This window comes from Haliaeetus albicilla, chromosome 3 (genome assembly GCF_947461875.1).
Source record: "Haliaeetus albicilla chromosome 3, bHalAlb1.1, whole genome shotgun sequence".
NCBI classification, from domain to species: domain Eukaryota; kingdom Metazoa; phylum Chordata; class Aves; order Accipitriformes; family Accipitridae; genus Haliaeetus; species Haliaeetus albicilla.
Window position 1 is genome coordinate 53,450,132 of NC_091485.1, and position 17,146 is coordinate 53,467,277.

A 17,146-nucleotide genomic window follows, 5' to 3' on the forward strand; every position below is an offset into this window, starting at 1 on the left:
GGACAATCCTGGATTGTCTTAGTCCTTAAGTTTTTGTTATTACCTAAAATTCACATCAAGACTTTTTTTGTAAAGTGAGGGATTTGCCTTCTGAATAATGGAATTATCTGTTGCAACTGCTCTTCAGGACTGCAGATGAAAAGCATCAGTCAAGGAAAGCTCTCTTTTCATTTGGTGTGAATGCAGTTGCACTTAAATGAATTTATAGTGTTGTGGGTAATATACTTTAAGTTAGCTTTTGAAGAAGCTAAAACTATCCAGCATCCCAACAAATACATAACATGTAAAATAATAAATGTTAGAGAAACATGAATGAGTTGATGATTTAACGGTGTGTTACCTGTGATTACTCATGTCAAATTTATAAAACACATTTCTTAATGTAAATGAATTGATAAACCTGATGAATTATAAATTTAAGAGAATATCTTTGTGAGTTTAGCTTTAAATATATTCCTTGGCCTGTGTTATTCAGTAGTTTTGTTACAGATGATGTTCCGTGTTTTGATTTGAAACAAGATACATTATTTTTTTCTTTCACACTAAATCCTCCCTGAGCTTTCCTGCTTGGCATTATATGAGATTAGAGGATGTTTCCAGGCTTTTAACTTTCCCACATACATATTTTTTCCCCAAGTTCTTTTGAATCCTATCTCTCCATCCTGTTGTCCAACTTTTAATATCTTACTTTTGCATGTGGCTGGAGTGCACAGTTGAGCACAAACAATAACAGTCCTGTCCCTGTCCCTGCAGTTCCGTTCAGAATACTTATATGTTTTGTTCCCTTGGGCACTCAACTTCATTTATTGCTGACACTCACTTTCCTCCCTCATTTTAAACCTGTACTCATTCTTTCATTGCAAATTAGACCAGGAATAAAAGAAAAATTATTTTCCATTCAAAATGATTGGCACAAATTTGGGAGAAGGGATTTTGCCCTTGATTTTTTTTTTTTAATATAAAATTCCTTCTGATTAGCTTGTACTGAGGAAGGTATGTTTATTTGAAGAATTCTGAATGTCAAAATTTGTGTAAAGAAGGAAGTGGCATGCACATGGTGCTCACTAGAAAGAATAAAAAATGTTGGATCCTGATAAAAAGTCCCTACTGCTTGAGAGGAGGCACATTGTATTTTAAATTAACCAATGTGATAAAAATGTACATGTTATGTTATAATTACAGAGGTCTTTTGTAAAACTTCACAACAGTTACAATGTAGTGTTGACAGCTACACTTCTTTTAATGTATAGCATTCTGGTGGTTTTGTGTGATAGATCGCTGACTGTTCTAGAAGATAAATTATTGTTTGTTTAGGTTTAAGCTAATTTTTCAAAAGCTTTCTTATTTAAAAAGCGATGCATTATAAATAGCAAAAAATTCCTTGAAATAGTGTACACATCACTGACAATTACAGAAGAAATGACTGATTATAAGTAAAAACTCCTTAATGTACATGTTTTGAGTAAGTTGCACCTATGTGTACTTTTTTTATATTGATTAACCAGGAAGTTTTTGCAGCCCTTCAGCCAGCTTTGTAGTTTAGTCCATTAGTTTTGTTAACTAATGTTATTTAGATAAGATGAAATTGATAAATTACATTTGGTGAAAATCTGTTCTTCCCCACAGTGGTGTCTGAAGTTAACTTAGAAGGAATAAAAATAAAATACAAAATTTAAAGCAAGCTGTTTCAGTAGGGCTATTAATGTGTAATTGAAAATTTAAACACAAGCATTTTGATAAAATTATCATCTTGTTTTTATGAAAGTTTTGCTTGAAACCACTAAATAGCTGGAGGTAACTGGAACCCTCCACTAACTTGGCTTCTGTGCTTTGAATTTGATCAGCTGAGAAGTTAGAAAACTATCTAAATTAGGACAAGTGATGTTTCAGCCAGGCATATGGAAGTCTCTAAAACTTGACATACAATTATACTCACCCAATAGATTTTAATTTGTTAAAGCTAGTTGAATATAATTCATACATAGCATTAAAAATAGTTACATAGTATTACATGTAAGTGCATAGGATGCACAAAAAGTGTACTGCATGAGAATAACTATCGGAAATAAGTTAGGAAATGAAGTTTTGGCTTAACATAGCACTAGAAAGCCATTAGTATTCTTTTTGTGAAGATTGTGCTTAGTTCTTAAAAAGGGGAAGTATTTTTTACTAGTGTCATGTTAATGTTCCAATCTCCTGCTATAGTTTATATTGTATGCTGAGATCTTACTTTAATGAAGTTCCCCACGCTTTTGAATATGCAGAATGCAGTGAAAACTGCAGTTTCAGTATTGCTGAGCCTGTGGCTGAGAAATCTCTTTCCTACATGAACCTCCCTGTACTGACAAAAATATCCTGAAAAGTACCATTTCCAGCTCAGAAAGAATTCCCCTGGTACGTGTTCTGTGGAGAGTGGCCACAAGCTCAATTTGGCTTGGACCTGTCTTAAACAGTAATTGAGGAAGAAAGGGCTGCTAGGCTAAAATCTGACCCCAGTGCTTTTCAGTTGTGTTGGTTTTTAAGCTTGGTATTTTAAAAAAAACAGATGTGCATGATTTTGTCTGTCATTAAGTCTTCCCTTCTCTTCTTTCTCACTGCTCCATTAAATTTTGAACCTGACTAGTTTCAAACAATTTTGATGGAGAATTAGTTGCTTTAAGGATAATAACCTATAAATTTGTGAAAATCAGTGGCAGCTGAGGAGACCCTGGGGGGTATACTCCTCCTTCTGACATTGGCATGTATAATCAATTGCCATTTCATTACCTCCTCTTGTTCTACCCCCAGCAGCTGCCAAAAGCCAAATGCTGCCCAAATGATGCTCAGCAAGGAAAAGAGCTCTGTTGGATAGCAGATTCTCCAGGCAAAGCTTTGTGCCTCAGGCCTTTCTCTGTCATGTGTCGGAGGTTTGTTGTGATGTTAGAAATTTGAGAGTTGGGGATTACTCAATTTGCTGGGGCCCTGCTGTAGGTGCGCTGCTCAATAGTGTTTGGGATTAGGAGAAAATTTGGTCTGGACAGTATTCTACCTTCCTCTGAAAGAAATGGGTGGCAAGGTTATGTTGTAATAAAAATTATTACTACATCCTTGGCAGGTGCTTGGTGGAGGGAATTCTTGCACGTGGGATCTGGCTTTCTAATAAACTGCAGTAATAAATGTGTTAGGGGAAAGTACCCCCTAAAGAAAGTGCGAAATAGAGCTGCAACTACAACCCACTAGGACTGTGGGGGGAAACAAGTACCCTTAATAATCTGCCACCACAAAGTGATGTTTTGGTGAGGAGTCTGGTGCCAGTTGAAATAGGGTTGGGGACTAGTGCTAGCCCTCTAGCAGGTGGAACAGATTACAATAGGAAGTGACCTGAATGGGCCAAGTTTTTGCTAATGGTTCCCAGATGTTTAATGAATCAGTGATGTGATCAAGCCATGCTCACAATGGTGTTTCAATCTTTCTGCAGTGTTCAGGACACCATAGTTGATAAATGCTAGAGAAATAGCGCTCAGCTATTCTTAATATTTCAAGTGACCTGTAACAAGGATCAGAGTATGTTCAGTCTTTGGTACACTGTCTTCCAAAATAGTGCACAAAAAACTGTAAACTGGCTTGTATACCTTTACTGTACACAGAAGAAATGCAGTGGTGTTGTGGTGCTGACCAGTTCAGTGGCTGGACATTGTCTGCAGGTGAGGTGGTCCTGTAACAGCCCCTGAATTGTGCATTAGGCTGGATGACAGCAAAACAGTCAAACTGTTCTGGGCTTTTCATGTATGGAGATAAACTGTTTCAACTTGAAATATATATTCTGTTTTATTCAGACTTAATTTTCAAGAGAATTTTTTGAAATAGATGTCAGTTCTTTTAACACTCTTCATTTTATTTGATGTGACTGTTTCTGAACACAAGTTGGAAAAGAGAATAAAAATGTTGTAGGTCACTTCTCATTTCTTTTCTTCTCATGTTTGCAGTCTCTTCTCCTGAGTGTGTTTCCTGTCAGTCTTTCCTCCCAGTCCATCAGGCTAAACTGTTTCAGCCACTCTACCTTCTCATTTCCAGACACGGAGAATGTGTGGGACAGAAGGACCCTTCTTAGCCCACACCCATCCTATATCAAGGATGCCCCACATCATTTTTGCTGAAGGAGCTCACCTAGCAGTAGCCTTTCTGCTACTTCTCTCCTCCTGACTCTCCCTTTCAGGCCACCCTGGTGTGAGAATTACTGAGTTAGTTCTGTGCACTGTGAGTTTTGTGGAACAAACATTTAGGGATTGCCTTTTTTTCATCCCTTCCATCCTTCCTTCTGTAGTAATGCCAAATCCTGAGTATAGCTGCCAGTTGCTACTGTGGTATTTCTTACTGTTTGTTGTTTTCTTCTTTGTAGCTTTGAGAGCTATAGTCATGGATCAGGATTCCACTGCACCGGGTATTAAACAAAAATGGAATAATGTTACAGAATTCAGATGCCCCCACCTGTATCCCCCCAAACCAAAGCACTGGGTAATCTTCCTGTAACATGAGGAAGAGTGAAATCTTTAAAAAGCTTATCGTAGGAGAAATTGAGAAAAGCCATTTTGAGATGTATATTTCTATTAAAAAGCACTTACATTACGGTACGTGGCCTCATAATTTTTTTAAAAACACAATAAATGTATCAGAAACTTTACTAGATGATGAGTTAACAGTTTATAATATAACTTTATTTCCAAAATAGAAAGAAGATATTTGTACAACTCACTTTGCTCAGAAAGTCTTGCAAGGTTATTTTATTTGTTGCTCTGTCTTGGGTTTTGAGAAATTGGGGTGTATTTCTGAGGAGCACTTAGTGAGAATAGCCTATCTTTGGCTCTATGGCTTTATCACCATAGGCTTTCAGACTCTTGACAGCTCCCATTCTTGTAAACAAAGAAATGTTCCTCTCAAACACCTTGAATAATCGGTGAATTAAAATGGTCGCAACATCATGCGGAGATGCTATTGCCTGGAAATCAGTAGGCAGATAGCACACATTCTGCAGTATCAGTGCAACAGACTTCCTGCAAGCTTCTTGGCTTTCATTTGCGGCTGCTGTGGCAGTGTTTCAGCCTGTCCACAGCTTTCACATGGATTTTTAACTTGCACCTCTATTTCAGATGCTAATATAGAATTAACAAAACATGGCTTATGATAACAGACTGACAGATAGATATAACCTCCTGATCTAGTGTAGGTATCTTAGTGTGCCATGCTGGTCACTGCTACTCCTCATTTCTCTGAATCTAACATCAGCTGAGATCAGATGCAACAAGATGCAAATGCAGGCTAATGCCTTGTTAAAATATTTCTTGATTGCTCCAGCTGGTCCATTATTCTTAACCAGGTTACCCTTGTTTATTGCCCCCACTCATCAAGGTGCTTTGCCACTGCATCTCTGCCCCAAATTCTTTGATGTTTTTCCTTTGTAGTCTGGTACATAATTTAAAGAGTTGATTTTTGACATGTTTATACATGAAATAATAGTGAAAAAAAATATAAGTAGAAGAATCAAGACCTTCCATCATGTTCTTGTCTGCCTTAGAGAAAGACATAGCTTAATCTCTGAGTACTCTGAGGTATGTGATTTGCCAGTTTGAAAAGATCTAAAATTGGGTTTTGTAACAGTGAAAGGAAATGGACTGTCATGAATAAACTTTTGAAGGTACAAGTGTGTATGTAGAAGCTATATATAACTTCCATATATAGTGCAGAACTCCTTAATTATTCTACAAAATAGTAACCTGGTCTGATTTGGCTAAATCTTCTTTTCAGTATTTTATACCGTCATAATTTTAAAATATGCATGTATGTATATAATTTTAAAGTTAGTGTGCATTAGACTATTAACTCACACCTTCCAAAAGATTTACAGATATCGTGTTTAGGTCACTGCTATTTCACTGTTGAAGTGTTGTTATGCTTCTAGCTTGCTATTCATTAGAAAAATAATAAAATTAACTTTCTCTTTCCATAGTTCAGTTTGTGTTTGTTGTTAACTCATAGCAAAATTTTCTTTGCAGGATAATTGTGCAATGAAATTATTGAGTCTGTTAAAGTTGATGACTCGTTTGTAAGTAATGCTTGACCTGTACTAGCCAGCAGAAGTGTTGTTGCAAGGTTAGACAGAAATGAATGAATGAATTTGTCTATTTGTGTACGTGTATAATGCATATTGACAATTGTATAGCTGTGGAATGTAATCAGATATCTTTTTGAAAGCAAGATCTTGATAGTGCCTACCATTTTAGTGAAACTTGTAGTGTATCTCTTAAGATAATATTTTTCAAAAACTTGTGTTACTTTTTGTTTCATTTTTGCATGGAGAGGAATCAGAGCAATTTGGGATTATCTCTGGAGATGATCTAGTCCAACCTCATGTCTGAAGCAAGGCAAATTAGAGCAGGTTGCTCCAGGGGTTGGTCAGCCAAGTGCTGAATAGCTCCAAGGATTGACACTCCACCACCTCTCTGGGCAGCCTGTTCCAATATTTGATCACCCTCTTGGTGAAAAAGCTTTTGCCCTGTTTGGAATTGCCCGTGTTTCAGATTTGATAAAGGTGTACTGTGAGAAGATGAGTGGCAATGTACACAGTGTCTGGCTCCCTCTTGGTACCCTCCCAGTAGGTAGCTGTAGACAGCAGTAGGATCTCCCTTCTTCAGGCTGAACAACCTGAGTTGTCTCAGTCTCTGCTGAGGGAGAGCTTATGTGCTCCAGCCCCCTAACCAGCATGATGGCCCTCCATTGGACTTCGTTCTGGTGCATCCATGTCCTTCTTGTATTGGAGAGCCCTGGACTGGGTGCAGTATTCCACACAATGTCTCACAAGGGCCGAAGAGAGGGGAAGAGTCATGCCCCTGGCTTCACCCTTGCTAATACAGCCCAGCATACAGTTGGCCTTCTGTGTATCAAGGGCACACTGCTGACTCATGTTCAACTTGCTGTCCACTGGGACTCTTGGATTCTTTTCTGCAAAGCTGCTTTCTAGCACTTTGGCTTTTAGTCTGTACAGTTAGTTACACAGAGTACCTCCATCCCAGGCGCAGGAGCAGGCGTTTGCACCTGGACTTCACGGAGTTACTGACAACGCATTTCTTCAGCCTCTCAAGCACCCTATCAATAGCAGTCCTGCCCACCAGTGCATGGGCTCCTCCCCCTAAGTTGGTACCATCCACAGCCTTGCTGTAGGTGCACTCTATCCCATCTTCCAGGTCTTTAACAGGGATGTTAAACACCATGGGCTTGGCACTGATCTCTGAAGGATGCCATGAGTAACCAGCCACCAGTTGGCCTTTGTACCCCTGATCACAGCCCCTTGAGCCCAGTGGTTCAGCCACTTTTTCACCCAACTTATCTCCCCCTGTCCAGTTGATATCTTACCAATTTGGGAATAAGGTCTGTGCAGCAGATTGTGTCGAAGGCCTTGGGAAAATGAACATACTCTGAATATTACTTTTAGTCTTGCCACAGGCACCTAACTACCCAGCTGTATAAGCACAGTCCACTAGTGGGAAATGAGTTCCTCTCTCGTGGTTTTTGCATCTTGCAATTTAAGATATGCGTTATAGAAATAGGTATCTCTTACTGACTTGGATATTTAAGCTCATTGTTTTAGAAATGACAAAGGATCAGAAAAAGCAAAATTTTGTAGAGGAAGAGAGAAAACAGCAATGGACAACTCTGCAAGTTTGTGTGGTAGCTACTTGGGATCGGTGTGGGTTCTAAAATTTTAATTCATTTTTTAAGAACTCAGTTTTCTTTATCTAACTTGATTTGATGAAAGCAGAGGGACAATATTTGCATAAATAGCTAAGTGATCCCCAAGAGAAAACATTATTTTCCCATAAAGCATGTTCATGAGGCATTTTGGAGGTCTTGCAGATTAAATAGGATTTATGTATTTTAAAATGAGAAAGTGTTGTTCTAAAGAGAAAAAGAACTATGTATTTTAAATTTGGGAAACAGAGTATGGAGTGAAGATAATAAACTCCACTTATTAGGAAAGATGATAATAAACCTCATCTGTTGTATGTTCAGGGGTTGTCAATTGTAATTCTCTTTAAACCTTGCCATAACTGTTTTATATTGCAGTAGAAAATTGACTGAGGAACTTGCATGTAAATTTACTAACCTAGGTGTCTTTAGCATGTTACTTATGACTTGCATAGTTTTAGAAGTAACCATAGTGCTCTATAAAAACATTTCAGCCAAGTACCTGATCTGACACATTTGCCAAAAGGGAAAAAGGAGCCTGGTTGTGCAAACTTCTATCTGTCCTGATCCAATTATATTTTATACATATATATATATGTGTGTGTGTGTGTGTGTATATATATATTTGTATAACACCACCCGTAAGCAAGGCCTAATATTAAAATTTTAAGTTTTCTAGGCTTTACTTATGATACAAGCTAGTGGGAAAAAATATTTTTGTAAATGAGTGTTGTTTTCTTTAAAAATGATCTCTCCATATACATCATGAGTATTTTTAGTTTTCTACTGTTGTGACCCTTGTTTGGAGGTGCTCTCATTAATGCTAAAATGAATAGGCATTTATCAAATCTCATACTGTAACTATAGTTATTAGCACTTTTAGAATGTAACTCCCTTCCCACTCCCAGTATAATTTTGACTTTAACTTTAAAATGTTTGTCATCTGGTGTGAGGTGGATTTATGGGAGAGCAGTAGTTTTAGTGCCTTTTGGCTGGGTGTTTCTGATGACATCACTGTGATCTAGACACAGTGTGTGCCTCTAGTTGGTTCCAGTGTTAAATAGTTTCATAATTATGCTAGTTTTGGCAGTTGACTTGGAACTTTTTCCCATCTCTTTAATGAACATGTTTTACTTCTGGGCTTATGAGGCAGCCACATGTTTGAGAAATTAATAGTGTGCTCTTAAAGTTAACATTGAGCAGAAGTGTGCAGATACAGAAAGCTTTTGGATATACGTCTACATAGGAATGTAGTTCCTGTAAGGTCATGGCCACTGTTATCATCGTCCAGTAATTAAAGAATACAACACTTGCTTTATAAAGTATTAGTAGCTGTTGTGATAAATGGTGTGTGTTCACGCTCAAAAAACCCCATGCAACTCTAAAACCTTTTTGATAATTGCGTAATGTAAGGAAATGAATGGATGTTATCCCAGATTAAAAAAATTTTTTTCAAATGTTTGGTCAGGTTGAATTCTTCTTAAACGTAGGTATACTCTGTTACTTCATGTGGATTAAGTCACATAAGTATATTTGAGATAAATTTTTGTGTTGCGTTTTGGCACCATCTTGGAACATGTTTTGTTTTGATTACTTTTAAGTCCAACTTGCTCTAATTGGTTGCAACCATTTTCCAACACAACAGACTTGTAGCTCAGGGAAATATAAAAAGGTTATTGTATTGAGTTTATTTATAGGTTAAGATTTGAGACTTTCTTTCAAAATAAACACAATCTAAGGGTTCTCCACCACTTTCCATTAAACCCCTCCCCCCAAATCCAGTGTGCTAGTATGTATTCCTAACTCTCTGAAAGTGGTGAAAGTTTAAACCACTCTTATTTCATCTTTAAGTGTTAGTAATAGTCTGTATGATTGAAACATTGCCTAGATTTTTCATGAAGTTATGAGAAGATTCATCAAACGTGGTTGTGTCAGTATGCAGATAGAAAAGTTAGACTTGAATGTAGTCAGGCTTGATACAGTTAATACTTCAAAAATAGAATGCCTTCCCCATTCCCCTTGCCACCCTTTCTTTTTCTCATAGCCAACATAAATATTAAAAGGCAAGCATAATGTGGTCCTATCGGATAAAATCATTAAATAGTTGCGCCACAGCATTGTGTACAATTCATAAGTGAGCTCGGGAAAGAAGGAAATGTGTTAATTGAGCTGTTTGGTCACTCTGACATCTCGGGTTTTTTTCAAGTTCAAAAATGAGTATGGTGACTCATCTTAAAAAATATTTTCATGCTACATGTGAACTAGTTTCCAAGAAAAAAGATATGGTTAAAAGTCTATAATCTAATTTTTCTTGGTAAGCTGGAAACATGAAGGAAAGGTGAGCTTTTTTTGTTTACAAAACATACATGTTGATGAAGAGACTTCCATCACCCCAGGTTTAAAGTTAAAGCAAGAACTTCAAGCTGTCATTATTGCTCAGGTATGCCCTGAAGAGAGTGGTGGCTTTCTAATAAAATTGCACTGTAGTTAGAAGTTCTGAGAGAATCTGCAGGAGACTTAACATTCCTCAATGAAAAGCATCAGAAGGTTGTCAGAGATAAGAAAGCAAACAAGTGCCCTCCAGAGTTGATCCTAAACACCCATTTCATTTTTTCATGCATTGGAATAGGAAAGCCCTATATGATTGAAATGACCAGGTAACCATGAATTAAAAAACAACAAACAGCTTGTTTCAGTACTGTATTAATGACTGGAAAATCTCAAATCCTTTATGGTAACTTATCCTTCTTTTAGAAGCTATCTTCTACCCTCCTAATGTATGAATGGGTCTGTCTGCTGCAATTTCTCCAAATAAGTTCAGCCTTCTGTTCCTGCTCTCCCCCCAGCTAAGATTATATTGCTCATCATCTTTTTTTCTTAGTGAAATGGTATTTCCACCTTATCAGAGAATTTTCCTCTGTGTTCTGTTTTTCTAAATATGGAGTGGAAGGAAAGAATCTCTCTCTTCAAATGTTTTGAAGTTGTAGACTTCTATTTAAAAGGTGTCATTACATGTAACTTCTTTTTTTTTATTTTATTTTTTTTATTTTTCATGTAAAAACCACTAAGAACTAAGTAAAGTGAAGATTCCGTTTCATAATTTCTCTGGGATTATTAAAAATGCCAGGCAGCATGCACGGAAACACATGACCCTGTACAAAAACTCAGCACAGTTTAAGCTGTTCGCTTTTTGGTGGTTAGAGGACTTAAGAATATTATGGCTTCATACTGCAGTACTTGACATTTGTTTCCCCAACCCTTCTTTTTGTGAACATGTTGTGTGATCCTAGTCGTGCCATGACCCAGAGAGCATTTTGCTGTTTTTTTCTGCAAGAGACTATGTCTATCGAAGAGATAATTTGGCTTGTGTCAAAAGTTGTAAGAATTTGCTTTTCTCTAACCGGCTCTTCTAATACACTCAAAAGAGTATTTGCATTACTTTTCTTGGCTTTCTTGCACTTGAGTCTTGTAGTTAAACTGTCATTCTGGAATGTAATGGGAATACTAGTGGAGTATTTAAAACCCTAAATTCAGCTAATTAAGATTTTCTTGTGTCTGCGAATTTCTGAAGGTGAATAAGATGTATAGAAGCTCAAGATGAGCAGGTGCCCTCAGTTCATTTATCTTTTCTGGGGCCATGTTTTAGAAGCCTGCAAAAATATTTTGCTTTGTGAATCAGCTTCAGTTAGCTGTATTAGGAAAGACATGACTGACATCTTGGAACCATTTGAGGTGGTTTCATGAGTAGGCATGTAAGCTCATAAAATTCGGTAGTTTCTCATATTTGTTTTGGTAGTCTGCAGGGCTATGTTTCTGTTTGAAGGAATGTTTCAGCAGAAATGCAGCTAGATGAAATGTGTTCAACTGAAATAAATAATTAAATGGCTGAGGTTTTTTTTAAACAGAAGTTAGTGAAAGTATTAATTACAAATAATTTTTTATGTTGTACAGCTAGCTTTGTAATAATTTCTGTAGTTAGGTGCATGTACAGGATTGAATTGATGGAAAAATTGTAACAGAAGTTTAATTTACCAAATCTTTACCAAGTCGTTCTCCTCATGCTTATTTTCTTTCTGTTTGGTTGACTCAGTTGCTTGCTTTTCCTCTAGCAAGAAGACCACGAAAGTTGTGGTTCCAGTTCAACAAACCGCAGTGCCACGGAAAGCATGAAATCAGCAGTAAAACCACGACGAGTTCAGCAATCTGCTTCTCCTGACCCTGATTTACCTCCAGGTAATCCATAATTTCAGAAGCTGGATTGTATTTGAGGGATAGAAAATACCTGAATTTCATTCAGGTGGCCACAGTGTCCAAGTTAGACTATTATATCTCTGTCCACCTACAAATCACATAAAGGCGAGTGAAATACTTGAATATTATAAAATAGAACCAAATTACAATAAAACATAGTTAATCCTTATATCTTTTTCTTCCATTTTGTTGAATCCTTACATTTAGAAAACTTATTTATAGCACGAGATAGATTAGTGTGAGAAACGTGCTGTAGGGGTAAAGGTAGTGTGTTAGATTTTATCCTCTGCTGCTCTGTTTTTCTTCTGTTTTGGATCACTGTTTTCTACTGCTCACTAACTGCTCAGTGGTTCACAGTAAGTTATTTTCTTGTATGTTTTCAGATTCTTATAATAGTTTTAAAGGTAAAGTCTTCTCTTTTATGAGAATAATAATTCTGAGATGTTTCTTGTTGAGTCCTGTATGTACTGGTAGAGATGTTCACAACTTTTTTCTTTTTTTTTTTTCTTTTTTTTTTTTTTTCCCTGACATGGGATTTAGCTTAGTTGGAGATATTTATATGGTATAAAAATGCCTATGGAACTATACATATGATTACTCTTGCCTCTGAGTTTGTGCAGAAATTTCAAATATGATGTGTTGTTTTGTGCAGAAAAATGAAATTGGAGAGTACTGGAATGAATTGCAATTTGCCTTCTTGGGCCATGTAATTTTAGATGGGTTAAAGACATAATAGTTTTGTGTTAGGGTTTTTTTCTCTTTTGTTAACAGGAAGTTTATACTTGCCTTGAATCAAAAGGGAGCATTAAAATTTAGTGTGTGGAATATTATGTACTACAGAGTATCATCTTACTTTGGAATGGGTACTTGAGGAGTCAGATCTGGAGGCTCTCTTAAAGCTCTGAGATCCAATAAACTGTAGTGGGTCAGAATTGCAGGACTTTTGGTATCCAGTGTTTTCTACCACGGACAGCGCTTCAGCCCTGGCAGTTCCTTGGCGTTTGGTTCTTTGTGTCTCACCTGTGAACAACAGGAGTCAAAGGCTTGCCAAAGAATTGAATGATGATATTGCTTTCAGTGAGTTTTAGGATTTTGGTTCCTCAAGTTTGTTTCTGTCAGTCTTATCTGTGGATGTCCCAGAAAGTTGTAGTCTTAGTGAAAGGCTGGAGGTCTGCTTACTGTAATGTTGACATCTGATGAAGTTAGAACATTCCAACAGATGCGTTTGCACATATCCAGATGGAACATGCCCATTGAAAATTGGTTTGCGTGTCGTTTTTAATGAATATGTTGTGGTTCTTAATGATTAGTATGCTTGTATGAATTACACATATTGTATTTGCAGTACCATAGCAAATTATCATATCTGTTGTCTTCTTATGTTACTATTTGATAGGTTCTGTAAATGTACTCTGTGCTTCTGTGAAACTGTAGGGCACTATCACCTCCTTTGTTGTCATCACATTCCTTCTTCAACTGCATGGAGTATGTTGGTAGTGAAGTCTAATTCAGAGAGCATTAGTGAAATCTTACCTTGTTGAATGGACTGTAAGTTACTTTCCATGTGGCAAAGTTCTCTAAATACAATTGGTTTTGGTTTTTGATGCATAAATAACACTGTTTGATAGACCTCCTATGTTGTAAACAGCCTCCATGAGGAGTAGAGGCCTCCTTATAGGAAGATTTTATTCTCTGCGGTGTAGGATATGTCTTTGCTAAGCGTTAATTTGCACATCCTGGATTTCAGTAAGATTTTGAGTCATATACTTAGGTTTGTTTTAGTCTCTGGAAGATATAGGTATCATACGACTGTTGTAATTTGTTATTATGGCAGGCAGCTAAACACCACACAGCCTCTTGCTCACTCCCCTCCTCCCATCCAGTGGGATGGGGGACAGAATTGGTGGGGTGGGGAAGTAAAATTCTTGGGTTTAGATAAAGGTAGTTTAATAGGACAGAAAAGGAAGGGAAAATAATAATAATGATAAAAGAATTAGAATACACAAAACAAGTGATGCACAATACAGTTGCTCACCATCCATTGACCAATGCCCAGCCAGTTCCAGAGCAACAGCCCCTGGCCAACACTTCCCCTAGTTAATATACTGAGTATGACGTCATACGGTATGGAATATCCCTTTGGCCAGTTTGGGTTAGCTCTCCTGGCTGTGCCTCCTCCCAGCTTCTTGTGCCCCGCGCTCCCAGCATCCTCACTGGCAGGGCAGTATGAGAAGTTGAAGAGGCCTTAACTTATTGTAAACACCGCCTAGCAACAACTAAAACATCTGTGTGTTATCAACATTATTCTCATTCTAAATCCAAAATACAGCACTATACCAGCTACTGGGAAAGAAATTAACTATCCCAGCCGAAACCAGGACATCTGTTGAAATATTTATTTGTCCTTTAACTCTGCTGTGTTCTCACAGAGGGAGCTATGCAGAGCTTAGCTAAAAATGTAGCTTTGGTAACAATAGAGCACTGCTAAGCTGAAGAGGTTTAGATGTGAGCAGTCTGGTGATATCAATTCTGTTGAATCAATAGACCACTCTGTGGACTATAGTGCTAGAGTATATTGGAGGCTTGGATCTGGAACTGCATTCTCAGCTCTTGCTGCACAGTGTAGCCTGCTGGGTTCTAGAGAACTGGGAAAAAGCATACGTGTGGAATTTGTGTTGCAGCTCAGGAGAGAATTTACCCCTACAGATTTTCTAATATTTTTAGTCACTTCATCATAGAACACCTGAATTTTAGTGGCAAGGATGGTCGTAGTGTTATATTTAAAAATTACAAGAATAAGAAGCAACTTCCAACTGTTTTCTCCCACTTGTATTTAAAACAACCCCCCCTTTTTTATAAACTGTATTATACATGACCTTGCTGATGGTTTTATTACTTTGTTTTGATTAGGAAGAATTACAATTTAAATTCACTTTCTTAAAAGACTGATGCTCACTCATGAGAATCTGATTCTAGTACATTTGGAGCTAAACTTAATTAGAAAGTTGGTACCTGTATGGTACTTTTAACAATGTACTGCACCACTAGTTTGGAAATGTCTTCACAGAAGTGTGAAACAAAATTTTTTTTTTATCAAATCTGTGACCCCTCTTTCATTTGGAAGATATAATTCTGCTCCTTTTTATGCATTCAGGCAAAAAGACATACAGATCAAAACGTTGTTGCTCTTTTCCTGAATACTGCTGGAAACTATCAGCAGAACTCACTTTTTTTTTTTCTGCTATGATGCTGGATTTGTAATGTTTTTATCATTCACAACAGGAAAATGTGAATTAGATTGACTTTGAAACACCCTTGAAAGCAAAATATTTAAAAAAACTTTGGACCTGTGGAGGGACAGCTTCATTCTTCAATGAAATTAGTAGCTTGCTTTAAAGTCATAATTAAATTACTGGTTATGATTTCATAGTTGCTATTTACATAGTCTGCAAAATATTTCTATGCTGAACTTTAGAAAAGCAACTGAATGCTTTGTGTCGGCTTCTATTTATATACAGGTCAGTTTACACCACTCTAGTGATGAATATCGGTCTCTTATGCCCCTTAATTATTGAAATAATACATCTGTTTTTTTGAATTCATATAACCTAAAAATATGTTGCTATTTTAAGACGTCAGGGAGAACGTTGTTAAAAACAAGTTATTCCATGTTATTTTTCAGTAGTGTTTTTAGATTGATATGCAAAAAAGGTAAATTCAGATTATGTTAGAAATCTGACAGTATAAAGCTATAAAAATTTTGACTTTAATTGCATTTCTGGATTTCCTGTTTCTATAGACAATGGTCAAGCATTTTCCAGATTTTGTTTTAATACAGTTACAATCCTATTAAGATGGCAGGAGATGTTAAAATGCTGTTTCTGTCCTGCTGGAACTAGCTTTGCTCAAAGTGTGACGTGTGCTCAAGAGTAGTATAAAATGAAGAAGCTGAGTTATGATAAGAAATGTGATGTGTTTTACAGTTAAGATTTTAATATTGAAATACTTTTAAAACATAGAAATATATCTGATCAGAATAAAAATATTCTGCTAATGGTAGCTGAAAGCATGTTTTGCGTTTAATAAAAGAGGTGGTTGGAGGCTTTGAATTATGAAAAAGGAAAAACTTCTACGTCAACTGTGTAAATTTGCAGTTGTGGAACTCAAGAAAATCACTTAAGTAATGGTAAAACGTTCCAGCTACTCTAAGGTGAAAAGTAATATTTGAGTGTGAAAACGATGAATAGCTAGAGAAAGTAGAGTACAATGGAAGTAGCAACCTGAGTCTGCTCCTACTGATCTCACAACGTTTTGATGTTCATTTTAAGTTTTATTTGAATTAAAATTGTTGATATGCAAGTTTCAGAAAACTACTCTTGAAGCCTGTGGATTTAAACCTGTATCATTAACTGTTTTTTTTTTTTTTAAGTGTAGTTACCAAACTAGACCTCTATAGCATGTATTAAATGTCTTTTTAGATAGAACGTAAGTAATGTTATAAATTTTAAAATATAGAAATTTTAAGGCTTGGGTTTTTTCCAGCACAAATGAGTTAGCTCCATAGTTACATTCAGTATACCTAAAATATGTGAATATGAGTAGTATTTAATTTCTTTACCCTATTGGTAAAATATGAGTGTTTACCACTTACTTGGGAATTCACAGACAAGATCATTTTTCCAATCGCATTATGTCTGAAAAAATTTAAATGGATTTCTTCCCAACAGGCTTCAGTGCAGGTGCTTACTATTTGGGTTGTTGACAGAAATTTATTTTGTTATACCTCGCAGGGGTCTTACTGATCATGATGTGGATATATTAGCTTTTAGAATGAAAAAAAGTAATGGGCATATTAATGTTTAGTTAACTTTTAAAAAAACTAGGTGAGGGGGCAAATAGGCATAATTTATGCATACTTGAAAAGTAACCTAGCAACTGGTGTTCACTTTTCCAAACCTATTTCTAAATATCTGTGAAATAAAAAAGTGACTGTCATTAAAATTCTTTCTCTACAATAATCCAGAGTCTTCAGTTTTCTTAATTAGTTTGAAAGTTGATTCTTGCCACCAAAAATTAATCACTTATGCTATATTATATTCCTAGTATTTACTTTTTTTTTTTCTCCTATAGCTTATTGCATTTCCAGGATGCTGATTGACTTAACTGCATTGAATGT

The 17,146-nt window shown here is 36.5% G+C and overlaps 1 protein-coding gene across 8 annotated transcripts in view; it reads left to right on the plus strand.

Annotated features, from left to right (window-relative positions):
- The window catches only part of VPS13B (vacuolar protein sorting 13 homolog B), a 486,539-nt gene that overhangs the window by 35,878 nt on the left and 433,515 nt on the right, over window positions 1–17,146 (plus strand). For all 8 annotated transcript variants that reach the window (XM_069779759.1, XM_069779763.1, XM_069779764.1 and 5 more), the window contains exon 4: window positions 11,829–11,952. In XM_069779759.1, the coding sequence (XP_069635860.1) occupies window positions 11,829–11,952 (124 nt within the window). The remainder of the gene's footprint in view (window positions 1–11,828; window positions 11,953–17,146) is intronic.